The sequence below is a fragment of the Ornithodoros turicata genome, chromosome 2, assembly GCF_037126465.1.
Source record: "Ornithodoros turicata isolate Travis chromosome 2, ASM3712646v1, whole genome shotgun sequence".
NCBI classification, from domain to species: Eukaryota; Metazoa; Arthropoda; class Arachnida; order Ixodida; family Argasidae; genus Ornithodoros; species Ornithodoros turicata.
This window is the reverse complement of record NC_088202.1, coordinates 95,750,683-95,774,293: the sequence shown is the minus strand read 5'-3', so window position 1 is coordinate 95,774,293 and position 23,611 is coordinate 95,750,683. Positions and strand designations below refer to the sequence as shown.

Below are 23,611 nucleotides of genomic sequence, written 5' to 3'. Positions count from 1 at the left end.
CTTTGAGTCTAGCACTCTCACGTCATGCTGATTGCATAAGTTCGACCTCGACTGCTTTATAGTACCTTTAAGTTTGCCGCGTGACTAGGGTAAGTAAAGCGCCAGCCACCCTCATGCTGGTCAGAATGAAAAGAACGTGCCAAGCTGGGTTTCTTTGTGGATTTGAAATAAAAGAAGCAAAAACAACCATGTTGTTTAAAAATCGGCAATGGGTCGAAAATGAGCTGTTTGTACTTGCTAGTTCTACAGACACTTCACTCTAACAGCGACATGGTAGCACGGCGGCGGTCAGTGCTGACACAATAACGCGCCTTTTACATAAAGACGCCGAGCTCAGGATCGCACCACTGCAATCCAACTACCATGAAGCGTCGTTTGCTGATTAACGTGTATTCGCGACTCCGACTGGTGATGAATTATTTCTATCACTTAAATGACTTAGGCCAAGGCTGACTGGCGAGATTTTCCTGGCGCCTGTTCGTGGCGAGATTCTGCGAACAACCCGGTGGGTGAGTTAGCCCCCGCGACATGAGCTACGTGCGGGGACAGTCAACCCAAGGCGGTAATTCATGGCTATGCTCCTCTTGTAACCACTACTAATCTTGTCTTTGATATCGCACAGTCTTTCAAAATCTTGAACGCCCATTGACGCCTTCCTGTCCACTTCAAGCACTGTACCACACAAACGGAAGTTTGCTTTAACCTGCCTGTTGTGCTTCATTCGCACCCGTGGCCCCTGAACCGTTTCGTGAACCGAACCGTTTGAAAAGAACCGGTTTGAACCATTATAGTTGCCTTCTGGAGCTGAACCGGAACCGATAAACGTTTCGGTTCGACTCTCTGGTATGTATATCTATTCCGTGACATTAAAAATTTATGATAATGCATGGCAAGCTTTCCCGTAAGAAACTCCGATATGCATGTAATGAAATTACAAAGGCCCAACATTTTCAATGTGACCTTCCTTACGAACTCCCCAAGCTAATTTTTTCAGATGCATGTAATATCTTCTTTATCTAGTGGCAGTTTTGAGCGAGACTGCTTTCTCAACGAAAGGACACCTGAGTGCTTCCAGCAGCGCATCTGATAGCGAGAACACAGAGTCTAACTACAACACCATATCCTAAAAGACAAGTTACTGTCCTTGACTCCGAACCTAAAAATGTGCTCGAGTTCTACTGCATTCGTCAAAACAGATGATTGAATATGGGATTTCAAACACTCCCAGGGCTGCCTGTGGAGCCATTGCACCCTGGACTCTTATTGACATAGAGGGAAACAGGGCAGACCTTAAAACACATGTAGTCGCAACCTACAGTAGACTACTCTGGAGTTACCTCCAGCTACTAGTGCAGTGGATTCCGAACCATTGCGGAATCAGAGTGAAACAGAAGGCAGACAAAACAGCAACAGAAGCTCACTCCAAGCCGACCACGACAAGCATTCCCCTTAGCAAGCCGACATCAGAACAGCAGTCAAGAATGTCGTATTGGCTCATTCAGTCCCGAAGCCCAAAGCCACAGGTGCAAACAACATACATACTTTATTAGACCTGCTGCCCCGCGGCCCAACGTAGCACACGACAAATACAGAGTCGAAAAAGAGAGGTGCCCCCAAATGGCGTTCGCTTATATATCCTCTGGTCCAGTGTCCTCGGGCCCCCTAGCGGCACCTCCTAAAAGTCCTCATACTACTACTAATAAATGAATTAGCGAATGAGAAGTCCAGAATGGAGAAACTAGCGAGTAATGCACCTGGGAGGAGACCTTAAGCACACCGGTATCAACACGTGAAAAGAAGGCATCCCATACAGGTGCATTGACTGCAACTAATCGCACCGTTCATCAAAGCCAACGGGATCAACATGACAAGCGAGCCCCTGTCAAACACCTGAGAATGACACTCACATGCTTCTCCACTGCCCAAACTATGCTAACCCCAAGAAGAAGCTCGAGAATTCGGCAAGCGGCCGCTGACCTACGAGAAGATTGTCTGGTGTTGGCCCACGCACAACCAGTGGCGACGTGCAGCAATATACCACGTGGACTTCCTCAACGAATTGGTGCAAGTCAACCTGTGACCTCACCGGAACCTGCTAAACCTTGTGTCTGCAGAATCCTACCAAAGTTATGTTACTGAAATCTTCGTGTTGAAACATTCTTGCAAAATATGTTATCTCCACATAAGGCGAAAGTTAGAGAAAATGGACCTTTTCCATATTCGCGTCGCCCCTGGCGGCGGAATGTCGAACGTCGTGTCTTTCTCCCCAATAATGGTGGCGCTTCACGAACTGGCACGTATGTTGCATGGGAAAGTAGCAAGAGAAGATTGGAAGAAGAATGTGGAAAGAGTGAAAGCGCATTGTACACATTACCAGACATCAAACATCCGCGTAACCTTGAAACCGATTATCTCCCCACAATGAACATGACAGTCGCCCGCAGGTGGGTTCATCGCGATGTTTTCCGCTCAAATATGGCGAACTCAAGGGCTGGGCATGCGCATACGCGTTGTCGGAAATGGTCCATTGAAACAAGACGTTGTCACACTTGACACTGTTATACCTGGAAGCTACGAAGGCACATGTGGCATGCGAAGTGCAACACAATACATATTACCATGACCAGACAGAATATTACTCCTGTTTATGACCCAAATTATTAAGCAAAGGAGAACATACTAGTGAGTGATGCTTGTAATATGTCTAACAGAAATCTGTATTTGTTTTCTGTGCTATCAGCAGCATACAAAAGATGATCAATACACTCGCCTTCCACTTTCACAACAACAATCAATTAGAATACCAGCTTCTTTATGGCAGACGGCTCATCATCCTTGAATTTTCGCTTGGAGGAGTTCTGCTCGCTCTTCTGTGACAATGCTGTTGGAAGAGGTAAGTTAGATCCCATAGTAGGTGGAGGCCTGTTGCTGAAGTATGGCATCTGAAGGGCTTCACTGCAAGTGCAGCGACTGAGAGGATTGATAGCCAGCATCTTCCCAATCAAGTCCAAGAGGTCGTCTCCGGCAGCAGTGAAAATGTGCTTGAACGGTGTTCCTGGGAAGCTTCGGAACTGAACATAGTCCGGCAAGGAAGGCATCCCTGGCCAGTCTTTCTCCGTAGGCGTTCCCAAAGTCTGAAATATCCTACTGAGTTGGTCTAAGTCAGAGTCTCCAGGTAAGAAGGGAACGCGCAACATCAACTCTGCTAAAATACAACCTACAGCCCACATGTCTATCCCAGTGCCATAGATACGAGCACCAAATAGAAGTTCTGGGGCTCTGTACCAACGGGTAACGACCTGGTGGGTGTAAATGCGTGTCGGCGAACCAAAGAACTTTGCCAGACCGAAATCGGCGAGCTTCAGAATACCTTTATCGTCGATCAGAAGGTTGTTGGGTTTCAAGTCCCTGTGCAGTATCCAATTCATGTGCATGTACTCTAATCCTTGAAGAGTTTGCAGAATGTAAGATTTGATGTGACCTGGCGTTAAAACTATACTGGTATCCTTGATAATAGCTTCCAAGTCCGTATGCATAAAGTCGAACACCAGAGACACATTTGATCTGTGGCCAAAAACATCAAACATGCCTATTATGTTTGGGTGAGAAAGCTCTTGGAGCAACTTAATTTCGCGTAGAGCAGTCCGGTTGATGCCGTCTTTTGCTTCTGCCCTCGTACCAAGTTTTATCTTCTTCACAGCAACAATCTCACCAGTTTCCTTGTCCCTCGCTTTGTACACAGTAGCGAACTGTCCTTCGCCAAGGAATTCTATTTTCTCGTACCTCTTGAGTTTATCGTCAGTCATGTCGAGGATTCTGATGTTCTGCACAACATGAACTGGAACACTACAAATAAATGATCGCCTATCTATAACAGTGATTCGAAAACATCGCATACATAAAACAACTCACACTTCGACTTCCACCAACGTGTAGTCGAGCTTGACTTGGATTGTAGATTGTGTTTCTGCCGTTCTACGATGTTTTTTATTATGTTATCCAAGGACCCTACCGTTCTCTAAAACAAACAATAATTTATTTCGATTATTTATCAGCGAAATACAGCCTCCAACATTCAACCAATTTTCTACTCGATATCACTCGATCCACTCGATCGATCAGCTGGCTGTGACTGGCCGGATGGCTTGCGGTGCACTTGAGTTGGCCGCAACCAGGCTCCATAGCCATAATGGCTGCCAACAGCAGTGTTTGTGTGGTCATGCGCCTTCTAGCCCGCCATAGCTTCCTGTCAGAAACAGATACTTGAGTGTATTTTGTGAACCATTGTATCATTAGTGACCTTAAATGGCGTCTAGTGTGTGTGCGCATTGGGAGCAAGTTTACGCTGAAAGCTCTAGGTGCATGGACTTCATGACAGCTGTTAGCATAGGCAACATCTCGTTTGTCTGTGAATTGCTTCAACGGTACATTCTATGCTTTAGTTGAGCATACAAGTAAGAGGAGCAAGGAACCTGTGTGGTACATCTACCAGAGCTTGAGGGAGGGCCCAAAATTGTATTACATTGCAGTTATTTCACTTTCCAAGTGAGATAAGTGTCAGCTACAAACAGGAAGATTCCGCTACAGGGTAAACTGACCCAACACAAAAATGTTGCAGTGATAAAGACAAGTTTTTAATTGGTACTGAGCAACAAGTGTGAACAATTTCATCAAAATTCGTTTGCAAGTGAAAGTTTTGTCTCCTCTTTCTTCAGTTGAGCGAGGAACTTTCCCTACTTTAGTCATATTATGTACGGGGTCTGTGCAGATAAAGTAGTCCCACATTTACGCACATAATGGGTTGTTCGCTTACCGCACGAACTGCTGTACGTGAAACTCTATCTAACAAAAAGATATAGCCCTGCAAGCTATGCTCCCTGTGCAGTCCGAATGGGCTGTACCAATTCAAACATGGTGGTACCGCAAGGGGCACTAACGGCGCAGAAATCTAAATAACCGAAATAAGCATCCATGTAGGCCATCATTTTAGTTTCTACACCTGTGGCACTCATAGCTAGAACTGGATGTGACTGCCCCATGTGTGGCTATATTTTTTGTTACACTGTTTAGTTGCCACAATCGTTTTTCCTGTTGATTTTGGTCGCATACGTGTGTTGTCGTGCGCCACCAGAAGTTCGTACGGTATGCAGGCAACACGTTTGTACGTAAATGTGGGGATACTTTGTCTGCACGCGCCCTGTACATCTGCACACGACGTGCTGCCGGTTTAACAAGCAATAGCATTGAGTGCTCTCTCTTTGGAAATGCAGAGCCTCGGTCATGCATCTGAATTTGAGGAACAAGGATCTGTGGACACCTCTGATGTATGCTGCCTGCTCTGGTTACTCCGAGATTTTAGAGCTGCTGCTTCGATATGGGACGGATGTGAACGCAGTAAACATTCAGGGCCAAACAGCAACCGTATTAGCAGCTATGTATGGAAACAAGGACACTGTTCATCTACTCTTAAAGGTGAAGAAACTTCATTTATATTTGGTACTCACACTACATTTGGTACTGTTGTCAGGTAAAGGGCAGCCATATAGTACTTCATGTATGTCTTGCAATGAGATATTCTCTATGGGGAAATCGTTGTTTCCCTTCTCGTGATCATCGTACACCACCCTTTTGCTTTTGTTGCATGGAGTGCTCGGTAGGAGGGCATGAGTCACAATGCAGTGTTATTTCTCTTTTCCTAAGAAGCATGTTGTATGGAGAAGGTGCTGACCGTTCAGTGTTCTTTTCTTTCTCTCTATGCAGTTTGGTGCTGATCGCGAGGTGAGAGATACTGAGGGTCATACAGCCCTGTTTCATGCTGTAGCACATGGTCACTCTGCTGTTGTCCAGACACTCCTTGATGCCGGAGCGAATGTAAACTGTGTGTAGGTATTGAGTTTTCTGTGCTTTCTTGTGCTCCCTAACATTAGTGTTTTCCTAGATTTCTTGCTGCTGTTTCTGTCGTTCTACATGTAGCCTTTGAAGGCATCCTCTAGCCACATTTCAAAGATCTGACACATGTAGTATGTGATTCATAGTACGTTATCATTATTGACACACATTACTTACTCTTTAAAGGTGGTTTCTGCTCATAACATTGTTCTTGAGGTCACGAGTCATCATCCAAAATAATGGTATGAAATATACAAATGGAGGATCTGCAATTACTTTTAAAATCGACTACCAACTATGATTTCTGTGCCTTTTGATGTGGCAACCTGTGTGATAGCTTTGTAGGAGCCATCACGGTCATGGAGGCTGCACTCTCTAGAATGACGTGCGGTGGAACCCTGAGGAACTTACTTAAACAAGGTTAAACCCTGTTCTGGTTGGTTATTCATTATTAAAAGCGGTAAAACCCCCAGTGCTGGGCTTAACGGAGCATTAAAGTGGTACCCAACATGGCCAAAAACTGCTGCCAGCTTGTAAAGCAGTGTATGGAAAGCATTCCCATAGAATATTTCTGGCCAAAATTTTTTCACTGCGACACAATTTCATTTACAAGATCGCTGCCGCCAAGGTTTGAGCGCTCGAACTGTACACCACACCCCTCTCATGTGACGTCTGTTACCGAGAGCCCTCTCATTCGTTGGAAGAAGAAATCGTCTGCTACGAGCATGGCGAGCTGTTCCTTGTTGACTGCTATTCATTATGTCATGTTTTCTGAAAAACAAAGATATATGGAGCCCGACAAACTAGTATTACAATCACTGGGGTAATTTTCGTGGCTTCTGTGCAATCCTTCGTTGCACGTCTCCAACTGGGGAGCGCCATTCAGCTCAAGCTATAGCTCAAGATGTTGCTGCTAAAGGCATGTGCTACTTGACTGAAAGTCAGTCCATAATGTGAAAAGCCTGATTCTGGGACAGTCACAGTGCATCAAATACATTGTCTGCCCTTGAGGAACTTTACAATGAGTGGGGTACACCTAAAACTTTAGCAGCGTAAATTGTCTTGTGTGAGTGACAACCTCTTCCTCGCCCTTTCACAGTTGGTGCTTCCTCACATATCCATGTCAACTCCTCCGCTACATCCCTCTCGTGCCATACATATTTCTGTGATTATCAAAATGTGGCTGTATGTTCCGTATGTGCACATGCAGTACACAGGGTTGCTTGAACTAATTTGTTTCGATGTTTGAAGTCAAATATTTGCAGTGTTCGTTTTTGATTTGTATTCGACATTTATACTATTCGCACAGCCCTAGATGTTACTTTAATACAAAGTTTCTGTCAGATGAGGGAACCAATTTATTGTGGCTAGCAGACAGATGTTCCACAAAGTGCTGATAAGTTATGTTTAGGCTGCTTGTAATAGAATTCTTGCTGCAAAAGAGGTGCATCAACAAGGAGGAATCAAGACCACAAACATGAAAGTAATGTGTACATGCTGTATTCCTTTTATGGATGGCACTGTGCACGATCTGCTGATCATGTGCCGCTGCATGCTGATAATTTTATTGCAACTATGTCGCTTATAGTGCTTTGGAAATTGCTCAAGGCTCAATGCTAAAAAGTAGGCTTTTGGATTTTGACTGAAAAACTTTCAAGATAAGTACAGCCAACCTTGTTACAGTGAAGTTTTGCGGGAACTACAAAATTGTTCGTTATATCCGATTTTCATTGCAACAGTATAATTAGGGCCTGTTTTAGGTTATATTTTTCAGCAACATCGGGGGGGGGGGGGGGGTAAATATTCCCAACTTGTGTCGCGGTGACCGCAGTATCCGTCTTCTTGAGGCACTTGACAATAGGTAGAGTGACAAAAAATGTCTGATACGTGCGCTTACCCGTCATTCTATACAAACATGCCTGTTTCATTTGGAGCGCAACGCTGTTCTGAAGAGAAAAGTTTTTGTGGTACAGTGCCACTCTTAGTAAATAAATCAATACTTCATTTTCTTTATTACTGTTTCACACAGGCATCTGCCTTGCCTAGTTCCTTCATAAGCTGGGTTTATGGCTGCCTCATGTAACCGAAGGCATGTACCAGGCATGTACCAGGCATGTACCAGGACTCCCTACCTATCAATTTCATATTGTGGATGTAACATAAGAGTCAGGCCGCGTTCGCGCATTCCGCCTCATGTCGCGATTTCACTAAACTCGCAGCAGTTTCGAGGAAATAGGTTTCTTCACACATGAAGCCATGCACAAAGCAGGCGATATCTCCATATTTTGGAGCGCTCCTCGGAGAGAAAATGGGGGAGTGCCGCGCCGCACCCACATTGGTCAAATTGTCTCATGCGTCACGATGATGTCATTGCTCATTTCCCCAGAGGTTGTACTGATCGAAAAAACTCTCCTCGTCGTCGCTGCACTCCTTTGTTTGATACCCGAGCATTTCCCAGCAAGAAAAAGAAAGTGGTGAAATGGAATACCCAATGGTGCCATGCAGTCTTGTAACTGTTTCCTACCCATGTGTCCGGATGCGATCAGGCACTGTCGGGTGTGTCATCCAGAAGTCCCTAAGCATGGGAGCCATGTTAAGTGCTTCCAAGTTTGTTGAAATGGGTTCGCCCTCGTCTTTTCCATCTTCCTCAGCGTCATTGTCTGCCTCGTGTCGTGACCGTCGGAAGGGCAGTGGCATTTGGAGGTCAAGCTGCGACACTTCGTGTTAACTGATAATTCCACTGACCCAGGGGAAACTTAGTTCGCTATAAAAATAAAATTGCCGTAGGAAAAAAGCATCACCAATCAAACTGAAATAGTACTTCGCAATAACCGACAATTCGTAGTAAGCGAGTTCGCTGTAACAAGGTTTGACTATACCGTGTGCTTCATGAAGGTCCCCCATCTGAATAATTTGTAAATAAGTGACGCCATCGAAGAACGTCCTTTTTGATAAAGATCCTTTGGACATTGGCTATGAACTGTGAAGTGAGTGGCTCATTTGCATATGCTCACTGATTAAATGAACATCTTAACTTCAAAATTTTACTTGGCATGCTTTCAGAGGCACTGTTTTACGTATTGCGACCTTCAGCAAAAAATATTCCAAGAAAAAAAGCTGCATTGACACTCAGTGATTTTTTTCGAGTAATTAATTGGTTTCAGTTTACATATTTCTTTCACAGAGCAGTGCACCAATGCCCCACCTTCGATGGCGCAACCTGTTTATGAATTATTCAGCCGGGGGATCTTTGCGAAACACCCGGTATGCAAGAGAGAGAACATGAAGCAGGATAATCAACACGTGTAAACAATACACAAAATGAATTAACTGTTGTTCTATTTATACCTTGTATTTTACAGAGATAAAAGTGGCGTTAGTCCTCTCACCATTGCCTGTGCAGCAAGGCACGAAAATGTTGTTGCGCTTCTTCTGAGGGCTGTAAGTTCAAAATGAGCCTTACATATTTCATCCATTCACCACAGCCCCTCAATCGCTTTTCTGCTGTAGTGACCTCCTGAGCACTCATGCTTGCCAGGAAACTGTGTAGTTAGTTTGTAGTCCTGCTCCACTTGCTGTGAGAGCATTGGTCACTTGTTGGCATGCTTGTTTGCCAAGATAGGAAAGATGCCAAGATGTTGTGCCAAGACGTTTTTTGCAAAATTCTGATTGTGTATGTGATATGTGAAGACAGGAGATCTAGATTCCACAAAATGACCAAGTGCAAGGCTTTACAGAGATTTATGTATGTTAATTTTTTGTAAATGTTGCAGCAGTTCTGGGCATGCTCCGCCTCTTTTTTGTCGGCTCTAGTTGAGCGCCAAAGTGCATCGAGGAGGTTACATCGACACGCCATGCGAGGGGGAGAGGGTTAGAATCCCATCCCACAGAACAAACATGTGCGGTGAGTGTGGCAATCAGAGCTATCTTATCAAAAACGAGGTTACCCGATGTTTTGGCAGGCACTTTGGAGGCTCAAACTAGAGCCGACAAAACGGAGGCGGAGCCAAGGACTTATTTCCGCGGATTTTCGGCCAGTTTATTTCAGCAATCGTTGTTGTGTTACAGGTGCTATGCTGAGTAAAATGACGAAAATGACCATCAGGAACCCATTACCGCAAAGAAAACGTTAGGCGCACTTGGGAAATTTCGGAGTTCAATTCAAGAAATTAAATTTCTATCAATTAAAATGAAATAAAATGGTACCAATATGTGGCAAATGTTCCTGGCAGAAAAAAATCCCTTGATCGTATGTCTCTCTGTCGCCTACATTATTTACTATGAATTTCTATCATGGTTCTACCATCCAGCATGTTTAGGTCGTTAGCTCTACATAGAATATAGGCAACGTTCCAGAAGACAGCTTTGAACTGTCGTTGTAGAATACTAGACGTTGCTGATGTTACTATCTTTGAGGTGATTGCAGTTACTGCTTATTCAATAAGCCTTCTTAGGAACGTACATAAGAACTGCATGGATGTAATGAACACACAAGGCCTGAGGGGTGTAGATGTTGAGTACAGTAGAACCTCGCAAATTCGATCTCGCTTAATTCGAAATTCCGGTTAATTCGAAGGATTGCTGCGGTCCCGTCTTCGCACGTTGCAGTCTGACCGCATAATTTGAAGAAAACTGGCCCGTATCCCGCTTAATTCGTAAGTTTCCTGCCGAATTTCATCATCTTCCATCGGTTTCAAACCCACGCAACGACGACCTGCCATAAAAACCATGTGCGTGCTCGCTTGCTGACTTCCCTTTCCCAGCCGCAAATCCTGTTGCGCAACCTCCTCGCGCTTCCTTGCCATGCAGTGTCCTAGCTGTACTGCCATTACGGATTATGCGCGAACGTGTTCTGGTGTTGTTTTGTTTCGTGCTTTTGTTGAGATCCACTTTGAAGTTCACTTCCTGCCTGTGGGCTGTGGAGGCAGTCCGCGGGTGAAGTACAAGATGCTGACGATGAAAGAAAAAGTGGCGATAATCGCAGCCGCGAGATGTGCAACGTGCTGTAAGCTCCTGCCGGTAATGCAAGCTCCGAGGAGGGTTTCGCGTCTTTAGAAGAGTAGGGTAAGATAGAAGACACAGAAGAATCCTGTGCCGCAAGTCTCACGGGGGACATTGTTCTCAACACTGCTCGCGCAAATCAACAGTGTGACAGCAGCGGCGGCGATTAATCTGCATGAGTGCCGTCGGTTTCGGAAGCTTGTTAAGCCAATGGCGCCAGCGCAGCGATATGATGAACTTCGTAGCCCATCTTAAACGAACGGTGATGTGCGATGTCATTTTCTGAAAGTGGCAGACGAAGTTAGGGAGTTCTTTGGCAAATAAACATATTTCCCTTCACCATGTGCCCAGGTTCGCTTAGTTCAAATGCCCGCGTAATTCGAAATTTTTTGGCCGTCCAGACGACTTCGAATTAACGAGGTTCTACTGTATAAACAGTTACAAGATATTACATATATGCACCTGTGTGATGGCTGCGTGTATCATTTTCTTCTGTGAACGAATTTAATGATACACATGGACATGAAAGAATGCTGTGCAACAAAAATGGTCTCAATGTGGAGATCTGCATATACGTACTAAACTACACAGCATGGCCCCGTGCACACGCGGGCAGAGACTAGAGTATGTCCAGTCCAACCTCAATGGGAGCAAAGCATTGAGTGATTCACTGGGAAACATTTCCTTGTGCGGTGCTATCAACTCAGACTGACAGCGCTTCAGAGTCAGTGTCACTAGATGCGAAATGTTACACCCCTGTCATAAAAATTCTGCAGGAACGTTTTTGTATGTAACCTGCAATGTTGTGGAATAAATGTGTGTGCAAAGTATGTAGGGGAATGCATGTGACAAGGGCAATATTTCCTTTACTTGGAGAAGACAATTTTTGAAGAAGAATATTTTGATGAGTTCTGGGAAGCAAATTTTTTTAATCATTCAGAATTTCCTAAAATGTTACATTTTTATGTAAAACCACACTCATTTGGGAACATAGCTTTCCAAGCAGAAAACAATGGAGGAGATATCCTTTGGACAACCCCTGCTTTGTCATGCGTGTAGCATTAGAATGTGGAGATTACCTCATCACAGTTTTTTTTTTATTGTTCTCTCCACACTGATTGGCAGCTGTAGTGGAGCGGCGGCGATTAATCTGCATGAGTGCCGTCGGTTTCGGAAGCTTGTTAAGCCAATGGCGCCAGCGCAGCGATATGATGAACTTCGTAGCCCATCTTAAACGAACGGTGATGTGCGATGTCATTTTCTGAAAGTGGCAGACGAAGTTAGGGAGTTCTTTGGCAAATAAACATATTTCCCTTCACCATGTGCCCAGGTTCGCTTAGTTCAAATGCCCGCGTAATTCGAAATTTTTTGGCCGTCCAGACGACTTCGAATTAACGAGGTTCTACTGTATAAACAGTTACAAGATATTACATATATGCACCTGTGTGATGGCTGCGTGTATCATTTTCTTCTGTGAACGAATTTAATGATACACATGGACATGAAAGAATGCTGTGCAACAAAAATGGTCTCAATGTGGAGATCTGCATATACGTACTAAACTACACAGCATGGCCCCGTGCACACGCGGGCAGAGACTAGAGTATGTCCAGTCCAACCTCAATGGGAGCAAAGCATTGAGTGATTCACTGGGAAACATTTCCTTGTGCGGTGCTATCAACTCAGACTGACAGCGCTTCAGAGTCAGTGTCACTAGATGCGAAATGTTACACCCCTGTCATAAAAATTCTGCAGGAACGTTTTTGTATGTAACCTGCAATGTTGTGGAATAAATGTGTGTGCAAAGTATGTAGGGGAATGCATGTGACAAGGGCAATATTTCCTTTACTTGGAGAAGACAATTTTTGAAGAAGAATATTTTGATGAGTTCTGGGAAGCAAATTTTTTTAATCATTCAGAATTTCCTAAAATGTTACATTTTTATGTAAAACCACACTCATTTGGGAACATAGCTTTCCAAGCAGAAAACAATGGAGGAGATATCCTTTGGACAACCCCTGCTTTGTCATGCGTGTAGCATTAGAATGTGGAGATTACCTCATCACAGTTTTTTTTTTATTGTTCTCTCCACACTGATTGGCAGCTGTAGTGGAGCGGAGGCGAGTGATCGAGGTGGCGCGCTATCACAATTAGTGTATCTGTGTGTTCAATACCTATTGTAGCAACTAGGTATATCGTTTCGACAGTCAGCCCTTGATATCTACGAGCAGCCAAACTCTCTTGGAAATCGTTCAGAAATCGCAGATGTCGTATTCATATTCATTTTGGGTGAACGGAAGGATGGCGTTAGAACTAGGGCCCGTGACATTAAGCACAAAAATTATCTAAAATATGCATGCAAATACACACCACACAGCACAAAACGTGCACAATATATATGCACAATATATGCTGAAATATTATGGAGATATTATGCAGAAATACCAGGAGTGGTGCTCCACAGCTTGGAACAGTAAATACCTATATTGTCTAAAAAGAGAGTGCTGCAACTGAAAATGCACATTCCTTATTGGAAGTTGGAACACATGAACACTAAGGTATTCCCGGTTCACCATGTCTGTAACTCCTGCTTTCAAAAGTGCACACGCACATTATTAAAACCTTCCTGTGTTGCCAGTTAAGAAAGCCATGTACTGCGAAAATGTCAGCTCTTTGTCGCTGGTTGTCGTTCCGGCAAATTCGCTAGCTATGTAGCTCATAGGTGATCTGCTTAGACAGCTTTTCGTTGTGCTGTTCATTGCCCTCGAGACTGGCCACTGACACACTGCAATACTTTGAGTGCCTTATTTTTACATACTTCTATACAACTTCTAGCGCCCCCCAAGCGACAGGTTTCCAGACACCGTATTCGATGCAAGTAGGAAGAAATTAGCACAACTGGCCGCTGAGTCATTTTTCACTCCAATGTCTTCAAAGTAATGTTGGGACATGCTGATGCTTGCAGAATCTTTTTTGTTTATTTTCTCTTTTTGAACTCGCTAACTACCTGTTCTCATGGTTCCCACTGGTCCTTGAAACCCCTCAATAACCTATAATGCAGAAATGCAGTTTTCAAGGTTGCAAAAATCCTGGAATTTTCCATAGTCCTCGAAAACACTTGATTTTGCGTCCTTTTCATATTCACGTGGGATGTTCAGTGCACAACTATAGTTTGGAAACTACAGCAGTTAGCACTCGTTGCAATAGAAAGCAGTAGCAGATAGCAGAAGTGCGAGAGATGAATGGTACCCTCCATTGTATATATTGTGATAACTGAAGCCAATAAATACTCGTATTATTGTGGAATACTGAAGTCCTGGCCATAAACTGGGTTTTACATCCCATGTAAAATGAAGCTGAGTCTTGAAACGCTTGTTGAAAGACCCTTGAATTTTTCTACCAAAATTGAGTGGGGTCTATGGTTTTGTTTCGATGAGTTTGTTCTTGGTGCTAGTTGTGCTAACTGAACCAACTGAATGCGTGGCACAAAGCAGCCCCAAAACAGTGTAGTAGCTTAGATGTGCAGCTGGAATACAGGTTTTGGACTCATTACCTCCCTTTTGAAATAAGTTGAGCAGTGTCAAAAAAAGGGGTGGAGCCACAAACGTTAAAAAGGAACTCAAATGGCTCTGAAGTATGACATAATATGCAACTGTCATATTATATGACGATCAGGAAGAAATATTCCGCAATATACAATTATATAACACACAAAAGATCGTAGATTTGTGTCGACATGATTGGTAATGTGTGGAGAAAGGTTAGGATATCCATCAGAACGCATTCTAAAGATATGCATTTTGCACGAACTCCCGGGCCCTAGTTCTAATAGAAGGACATCTTTATGGGACTTGGTAGACTTGGTAGTATTCTTCAACATACACAGTCTGTCTTGCTCGGGATACAGTTGGCACCTTGAAACTTGACTCGCCTTACCTTTTCTATTTTTCCCTTGCTTGTCGGTCTTATTTTCAACATAATGCATTGTAGCATGGTCCTGGTTCTATACAGTGGCAACTTATCCCATCGCTCTTCAGTGCGGTAGCCATCACATATCCTTATCTTCTCCAAAGAAGTTTAGCTTCACAACTACTAGCCCCTAGGGATTCAAGTCAGTGAAGACATAAGGCTTGCTGGAGGTTGCTTTTGCTTTGGCAGATATCTTGTTTACCACCACTCAGCTGCTTTCACTTTGGTCCTCCTGATGTGTCCGTTTCAAAATCCGGAAGGAGAATTGCGTACCTGTTCCTGCCCTAGGAACCGCAAGTCAACTTTCCTGGTACATAGCTGGTTTGCCCTCGGTCATCGCACGCATATAGTGCTTCCTTGACCTCAGGATGGCATATCGAAATCCCTTCATGAATCAAGGAATTTTCCAATGCAGTGGGGTAAATCTGACGTGCGCTTTCCGTTTCTGTCAAAAAAACATGAGGTTGAGTTGGCAAATTTTGGATATCAATTGGTAAAATTCAATTCCTCGCAAAATGAATTTGATCAAAATGCTCAGCAGTAATGGCAAAATCTCCCCTGGTCAAAAAATAGCATTGACTCCATAATGTTCTGACAAGTAGGTTTTTTAATACACTTCTTTATTACGTCAGGTGAAACACCCTGTATAAGACTTGTAGTAACTCTGTATCACTTTTGACAGTTTGTGAGAGCAAATTTCATTGACAATTTCATTTATTGTGCTGCATAATTATTACAGGGAGCCAAATTTGGAGCTGGTGGAACAAATGCGCAGTTACACTCTCACTTGCATCAAGGAGTGCACCCAAGTAAGAGTTACTTTCAATTTTGCAGTATTGCGGTGCTACGATAAGATTTTAGAGAACGTTATTTATTAAATTGGTGCCTGTATATGCACACTTCATATACTAATGTTTTCAGACCTGGGACTTTTTTTTATAGAGTATCTGAAAGGTTGTCCGAGACATAGAACAGGGCTTGTAATGAAGGTAAAATGAATGAAAGGTGTGTTTGGGAGCTGAATTGCACATTGAAGGATATATTATGTGCTAAAACTGCACATAAAAATTGCTATGTGGTCTGGTTCCCTTTGAATAAATCGTGGCAATTGAAAAACGCTGCCCTGTTGACATACCCAATGGCCTATACTGCATGCTAAGCCTCGTGTGTATGTGTGTGTGTGTGTGTATCTTTAGTAAGTTGTGTCGTGTTGCAACAGCCAAAACTTTGTCATGATATTTATTTTGCTGTGTTCTTACAATTTTGAGGTATAATGTGCACTTCTGTTGTTACATATTTGGTAAATATGCCTCCTAGAATTAATTTGGAAGCATCACTAATACCTTGACAACTCAATAAAATGGCAGAATATGGTATTGACAGGGCTCTGTGTCTTTTGGGGTTAAACCCAGTCAACTGTACTTGCTTATTGTACTTGTACTTACAAACGCAGGCACTTGTGCTGTGCGTGAGTGCTAAATACTTCACACTTGGCTCTGCCTCTCTCCACCTCATTCATAATTTATAGCATCAAAGCTGGAAATTCCTGACAACATTTTTAAGCACTCTACATATTTTTTACGGAGGTTTTGATATATGCTGTTCCTGCGATATTTTCTATGTCGCAGGATAAATACTGTGCTTTATCTTTAGTAACCCTGTATGTTGGCACCACGCCCACCTCTTGTTTTAAGTTTAAATCAGTGCAGATACCAACTGCAGTCTTGTGTTTGTTTGGGCTAGATTTGCACTTTATTTACAGTAGATAGTGTTTCTACCAACGGTTCAAACGGGTGTGAGAACTGAAGATGATACATTACATCTGGAATAATTATGCAAAATATGATTTGTTGCACAAGTAATTTTGACAATTTTGTGACACTTTACCCATGGTTTTAGCTCCATATTTTGATGGCAGAAATGCAATAACAAAAAAACTCTCTCATACATTGGTGACATAGCTGTGAATTACCTTTCTTGTATAGGTACAATATTTTTTCTGCAAAAAAAGCAATGTTTTTGTTATGTCTCGGCAGAAGGGCTCGCAGCCCTTAGGTACCATGTAGACGTCCCAACCTCACAAAAGAGACTTTATTTCCCGATGTGATGACATATATACAAAGTGACAGTTCACATGCGCCCCCTATGATATGTGGGCCCCCTACCACATTCTCCTCTCTATAAAAAAAGAAAACAAAAGAAACTTGACAACCCCAACAACTTCCTCAATAGATTAAGAATTATAGTAACAGTTCTTAACTTCTCCAACTTAACTATCAACTACTAAGAACCAACTAGCAACAATTCTATTCAATGTTTAACAATCAACTAGCAACAGTTTAATTCAACGTTTAACAAATTCTTCACCCATTACACTAAGCAATTCTCACTATAAATATTCCCTTACCTATCCAGCCATTTCAAATCTCCCCATTACAAGGCATACAATGTGATATATAATGTCTTTTTCTATAGCTGGTATAGGGGCCATTCCAGGAAATTGAGCGTAACGAAATTGGGATAGACTTTAAATGCTTATTGCTACTGGTACAACGGAGGCGTATGACAACAGTATCACACGATAGACCATAAACGTATGCGTGATTCTTACTGCGGCTTATCACGACCTTGACCTTGAGATTATGGTGGCAAATGTAAGTGCTCGAGGCAAAAACTATGCTGTTTTATGCCACTCTCCCAGTCTTAGCAATAAGAGAGGCTACACATATGTTTGACTTCCCAAACTATATGATGCGTTCTACAGCTTACTAAAATGCAAAACCAACCACTGTAACACAGTGACAATGTGGGAAAAGTGACAAAGGTTTTGACTCCACTTCAAAAGGTCACAACATTTGCAAGGGCAATATGTAAAACAATTTAAGAATCAGGTGTTGGAAGAAAGAAGGTAACATGCTGGACACAGTGAGCTGAAATTGAGTGTGATTGAGCAAGCATGGCACTATAGAGATCGTTGAAAAGCTATGGTGCACGGCGTCAACATTGGCACACACAAATGACAATGTCATATTTTGCCTAGTGGATATGTCCACAACACTGCTCTGTTTTGCTAGAAAACAAACTCTTAAAATCAGTGTTGTAATATCATATACTCAGGGTCTGATGTTTTCTTGGTATACCCGAATTTCCCCCCAAATGGAACATTTAGTGATTCGGGTAAAACCCTGTTTCTCCCCCAATCAGGGGGTCCTTTAGTTGCGCGGCGCGAAACCACTGTGCACGACTGCAGTAGTGGGAGAGAGGGAAGGTTCACCGAGGAGCGTGTAGACATGTGCGACGCCGGTATTTTTCATTACGATGACACAGTTTCGAAACCGGCCCGAGGGCCGCAAGATGCCAAGGACCTCTTCATTCCTGTTGTTGGACGCGAAAACATGTATATTGCTGGCTTCTCACAAAGTCTAATTTGTTTTTGTTGATGCCGATTACAGTAGGTAAAATGGGCATGACTCCGCTGACGGCCAAAGTTCTATCGGCGCAAATGTCTACGCGATACCCATTTCTTGTTTGTATCGGTATTCAACGGTGGTGTACCCACGTTCTTTCCGGTATTTTCTCCTTGTGCGTTTGTCAGCCATCATGAGTACAAGTGGAACAACCAATAAATGTCGATAGGCGAGCGTGCGAGAGAAAGCAGTAGAGGCCATCTGGAGTTACGAAAGTTACGAACGCTCCAAGCGATATTGTGCGAAAGTTACGTTTCCTTCGTGGCTTGATACCTGTTTTATGACAAATTGCATTTTGCGGTACGTACGGCGCAGGTAGTGGCAGCTGCCATCTTTTTTTTTTTCAGTTGGCGTGTTCCATTTAACGAAGCTCTCTATTTCATGAAAAAAAAAAGCCAGCACTTACATATTCGTTACAAGGTCACAAAAAGTGGTGCACCACAAGAGGTTTGAATCGAAATGTGAAGTTGTAAATAAGGGGCATGCAGTAAGCACATCATTAACAGCAATATTTCACAAAGAAAACAAGAATAAAAACAAACTATTGTGTTTGAAAGGTTTTTGATAACAAACTAGCAATATCATTTCTTTGTTGGGGACATATTTTCCTTACTGGTCTTGTTAAGATATTTTATTTATGGTGCGCGTGTTCTTCCCCTCCAGTGTCATATGTTAGATATCAACTCATGCATGTGATGCACCCTGTGCCAGGATGATTCTACGGCATTGTAGTGTCTGTGTTCTTTACTATGTTGGCTTGACTGAGCTTTCTCTGGAATGAAGTTGGCAAAGCACGGGAATAAAATTGGACTATAGCAATTCACATATTTCTCAGGTGTGGTTAGGTAGTCTACTAGATCACATACAACTCCAAGAGCTAGAGTTTCTTGTCTGAATCTTCCAGTGCTCCTTTGACAATTTAAACATCATCAACACTCTTTTTGTCAAATTTCAGGAGAAATAGGCCATAACCAGCAAATGACCGACTTAGTACAGATGTGCCAAAATATTACTCTTCGCAACAGGAAGACTACAGTCTCTCGTAAGACCTTAGCATTCATAGTGTGGTTGCATTTCTTTCTTTCTTTGATTATTTATTTATTTACTCTCAGGTCAGGGAACTTACAGAGTGGAGTAGTATATCCATAGCATAACCATGTGTTTAGTACATTGGGAAGTTTGTCATTGAACTTTCATGGGTCCCTGATGACGACAGGATGAGCAGGCAGATGGTTCCAGTCCATAGCTGTCTTAGGGATAAAGGAGTTACCAAAATAATTGGTGTGGCAAAATGGAACAACAAAATCATGTTTTGTCTTTCTTTAAAATCAGGGAGCTTCATTTTGTGGACTATGATGGCTTGTCAAAGTTGAAAGCCATTTCCAACCACTTAAATCAAATCAGCCTGTTAAGTCTAGTAGGAAGGGAGTTGCCTCAGGACAGAAGCCGCCGATATTTCGAACAGAGACTGTTCTTCTTCTGGCCCAGAATATTTTGTATGCTGCCCCCTGCTGCATGATCGTGTCACCATATAGAACACTAGACTTAGCATAGATGGGTAGAAATCCAGCGAACCGGTAGAGATGTAGGAAGGGAGTTGCCTCAGGACAGAAGCCGCCGATATTTCGAACAGAGACTGTTCTTCTTCTGGTCCAGAAGAAGAACAGTCTCTGTTCGAGGCTGGTGATATCTATGTACCTAACAAAAGAAGTTTTTGGGCCTGCAAAAGCAGTGCTGACAGTGGAACAGCAGTGACAGGTGTAAGAGCAGTAGACATTACCCCGTGTAAAATGGAAATCCATCTTTCGTTCTGACCCCTCAGAAACAGGGATGCTAGGTTGGCCATGAGGCTCCCCGAGCTCATGCTAGTGAATAATTCTTTCATAGAATTTTGTTCCAAGTGGCAAAAAATTGATAAGGAATATGAAAAGCACTCTTTCTGTAGCACCAGCGAGTAATCATTCCCACATGACTGCCTTCACCGGTTGTGTTATGATTGTGAGCGGCTCACATGTCGTGCCTCCAGAAATGTCGTGACTGATAATGTTCACCTCATTTCTTCGTCGTGTGAAATACGCACCGCGTTTACTCGGCTTCCACGAGTCAGGAAGCAGCACAGGAAGGGTATTACTAATGCATGGTGACCTTAGCTGACCAGAGAAAGGAAGAAGCAACACCTCCATTGGCGCTGGCTGGTTGAAGCCAGCCTTTGTCAAATTTCAGAAATCGTTCTTATGATATCCCCTTCATTCTCAACTGAGATATTTTGCAACTGTGTTCCGTTCATGTAAATGATTCTGGAAATACCTCAACCTTGAAACGCAACGTCTCCCTTTAACGCATAACTTGTGCTTATATGATAAATAGGCACGATAGGACTGCAAAGAAAGAACAGACATTTTGCCTGAAGATCCGGTCTCTATTCCTCATGCATGACATCAACGTGATGCGCACAGTGATGATATGCTCGTGCTGGCAGTTGTTTTCTGGGTGTCTGGAGACTCTCAGATAATGATCAGCCTGCGGCATATGATTTACTTTCCCAAATGTTGGCAACTTCGATGAGCACTGGTGTCCTGATGGTTTTCTGTTGTTGTGTTCTGCACAACAGTTCGTATCCAATAGGTATTTTTATTACTTGACGTGCTTGCTAAGGCTTTTCTTGCTTTTGTTTTCTGTGTGACATTTATATTGGCGTGGCATGTAACGTATCATTCTTGTTTGCTTTCAGAATATGCAATCCCAAAACATGAAATACATACTTTAGACCAGCTATTTCACTACTTGGATATCACGAAATACCTGCCAGTTTTTGAGAAGGAGGGCATTGATCTCAGCCAGTTTTTGAAATTGACTGAATCTGACCTTGAGGCAATTGGTATTAGGTACGTACGTGATTCACTCTTGCTTGTTCTTAGGCGTCAAAGTATATCTTTTGTATTTGTTTTAAATTTCTGTAGTCAAGCTCTTTAACAGCAGAACGCATTTTAAAATCATTTTTCTTTCCAGGCTCGTTGGACCTAGAATGAAGATGACAAGAGCGATTGCCAGCTGGAATGTGTAGTAGTAATCAGCAGAAAGGTTGGTGTGGCCATGCATAAAGATGTATAGTAAACTCCCTTTAAGATGAACACGAAGTGATCTTGGAAATTTGTTCCTCCTATACACAGCAAACATGGATTGAAAAAGACTTACAAGGAAGCGATATTAAAGCGATGGCTTTCCTGGCCTGTCTGTAGCTTCATGGGACCAACCACCATGTGACACACCATGGCCACTTGAGGGCTCTATAAAGTTACTGCATTTAAACGTGTTTCGTGCATACCCAAAGATGCGCCCAATTTTGATATTGAAACGTTCGTTTCACTTTCAAAGCTGTCTACCATTACGGCCTGAAAGGTCAGTTGGTGCTGCTTTGTAAAAAGCAAGTCATCGTTGCATGAAAACTGTATGCTTACACTCAACGTTATCTCCTTCGCCGTAGCGCTTAACACATCCCATTCACAGAAAAATGCGGACCTACCGAATACATGCTAAGATGACATCTTCCATATCCTTCAGTGTGCATCTTCTTTTCATTTAGGAGCAAAGTTGCCTTCGTTGAATTCTTTCAAGCATTCTTTGGCTCTCTTTCACAACATCAAACAACGTACTCCTAGCAATGCCGAACTTCCATGCAAAATGATCTATTAGTGGACCGTTTAATCTGTCCAAATTACACGGAATCTCAATAAATGTAGGTCGCTATCCTGGAGTTGCTTCTTAAGTGGTGCAATAGCCGCAGAGTTGTTTGGTTTTGTATTTGTGCAATACAAAAGTATTCCCATCAATCTGAAGCAAACTTTTGGCTCCTCTGGGCAAACGAAACAGAAAGCGGAACTTACTGGACCGGTTCTGGGTTTCGAGGAGCTCTCCAGGTTTTTGCGAGCACCGTGGCTATGCACATTCTAGCTTGGGCCTTTTTGCTTCTGGAGGTGAATGCCACTCAGCTAAGTGGCTAGGTGGCTAGACTATGCATATTCCCGATGGCAACACAAAAGCGTGCATACAATGGGCTTCCGAAGTTGCTTGCAAAACACGCTAGCAAAAAAATATCAATGTTATTAACAGTTTGGATAGTAGTAGCTTGAACAAAAATTTGATGACCTTTGACAACAACTTTTTTTTTGCAACAACAACACGGTTCAGAACTCTCCCTGCATAACCTCTCAGCCACTGACGGCATCCGTCAGAAAAAGTGGTTCTGGAAGATGCCACGCAAAAAAGACTGGAGCACTTGTTGCAGCTCAGGCATGAAGTGTTATAATAAAGCTTGCAAAAAAGCTGCAATTCTGTCTTCTTATTCTTGCTGTATCCAGCAGTTTTAGTCTATTATGACTGTTCTTCTTGTTGAAATTTAATTCAAAGTGCATGCTCTCAGAAGTAATTTCGTGCCTTTTAATGTTTGCATACATCTTCAATAAATTCCTGGTGCTGTTTCAGTTTCAAGTTGCTTCAATTTAAATTCAATTTCAGGTGGCATACTGTCTTCAGCAGGGCCAAGCTACAGAAGAAAATGCAATATCTGTGATATGTGTATATTTACGTTTTGTATTATACATCTGCCTTACTTATCTTTGTTAATATGAACGTGCTACATATACATGAGATCAATACTGCAGTTTATTTCTGTGTGTATACGAGGGTGTTGCAAGGGTGGGCAGGGCAGCAGCCTTATATTTTGTGCCTGCATAGGCCCTGCATTGAGGATACAGGCTTACAATGGCCAGGCTAACAGGCTTACAACTCTGGTGTGTCCTCATTGCCATATGCATTATTGCCCCAGCCTACCTAAAAGTTATTATAGGAGCACTCAAATGCAAAAAACAAGATCACTTCACATTACGTTACACACGTGCTTGTTATCATAACTCAAAACTTTGATTCCGTTACGAAGCTACAATCAAAATTATACCAAACTCTTTCTTGCTTTGGTGCTAAGCAGTGAAAGTCGCTTCAGCTCGTGCGTCGGTGTTTTTAGTCCATTCTGTGCGTGCACGCGCGTGCTACGCCATGGAGCAGTCCCGGTGAAAAACAATGCGCATTGCGAAGCGGACTGGCGTCGCTGTCCGAAGGACGTGCAACAACAACTGGGTTTGCGACCTCCTTTCGTCGGACTGACAACGATTGCGCTCAAAAAGTTATCAAGCGCAATGCTCTTGGTTCCCTGAAAAGCATGATGTTCGGCTATTTTTTCTGATGGGATAGCTCCTCAATATCCCTGTTAATCATCATGAACCTGAGTA

The 23,611-nt window shown here is 42.9% G+C and overlaps 2 protein-coding genes across 6 annotated transcripts; one reads left to right on the top strand and one right to left on the bottom strand.

Annotated features, from left to right (window-relative positions):
- Positions 1-2,687: 2,687 nt before the first annotated feature.
- Positions 2,688-3,969, bottom strand: LOC135385815 (cyclin-dependent kinase 7-like). The gene has a single exon (XM_064615344.1). It carries the CDS (start codon positions 3,894-3,896, stop codon positions 2,796-2,798), a length of 1,101 nt encoding a protein of 366 aa, XP_064471414.1. The 5' UTR covers positions 3,897-3,969; the 3' UTR covers positions 2,688-2,795.
- A 227-nt stretch (positions 3,970-4,196) lies between these two features.
- Positions 4,197-22,939, top strand: LOC135385816 (ankyrin repeat and SAM domain-containing protein 3-like). 5 transcript variants are annotated; one of them, XM_064615349.1, is made up of 9 exons: positions 4,197-4,454; positions 5,271-5,472; positions 5,761-5,882; positions 9,252-9,330; positions 15,599-15,668; positions 19,282-19,368; positions 21,058-21,211; positions 21,336-21,407; positions 22,842-22,939. In XM_064615349.1, the coding sequence occupies exons 2-8, from the start codon at positions 5,281-5,283 to the stop codon at positions 21,388-21,390; spliced, it is 759 nt and encodes a 252-aa protein (XP_064471419.1). In that variant the 5' UTR covers positions 4,197-4,454; positions 5,271-5,280; the 3' UTR covers positions 21,391-21,407; positions 22,842-22,939. The 5 variants fall into 5 exon arrangements, with proteins under 5 accessions (XP_064471419.1, XP_064471415.1, XP_064471417.1 ...); XM_064615345.1 differs by having other exon boundaries at positions 4,198-4,424; XM_064615347.1 differs by lacking the exon at positions 22,842-22,939 and adding an exon at positions 21,910-22,803 and having other exon boundaries at positions 4,198-4,424.
- The last annotated feature ends 672 nt before the right edge of the window (positions 22,940-23,611 follow it).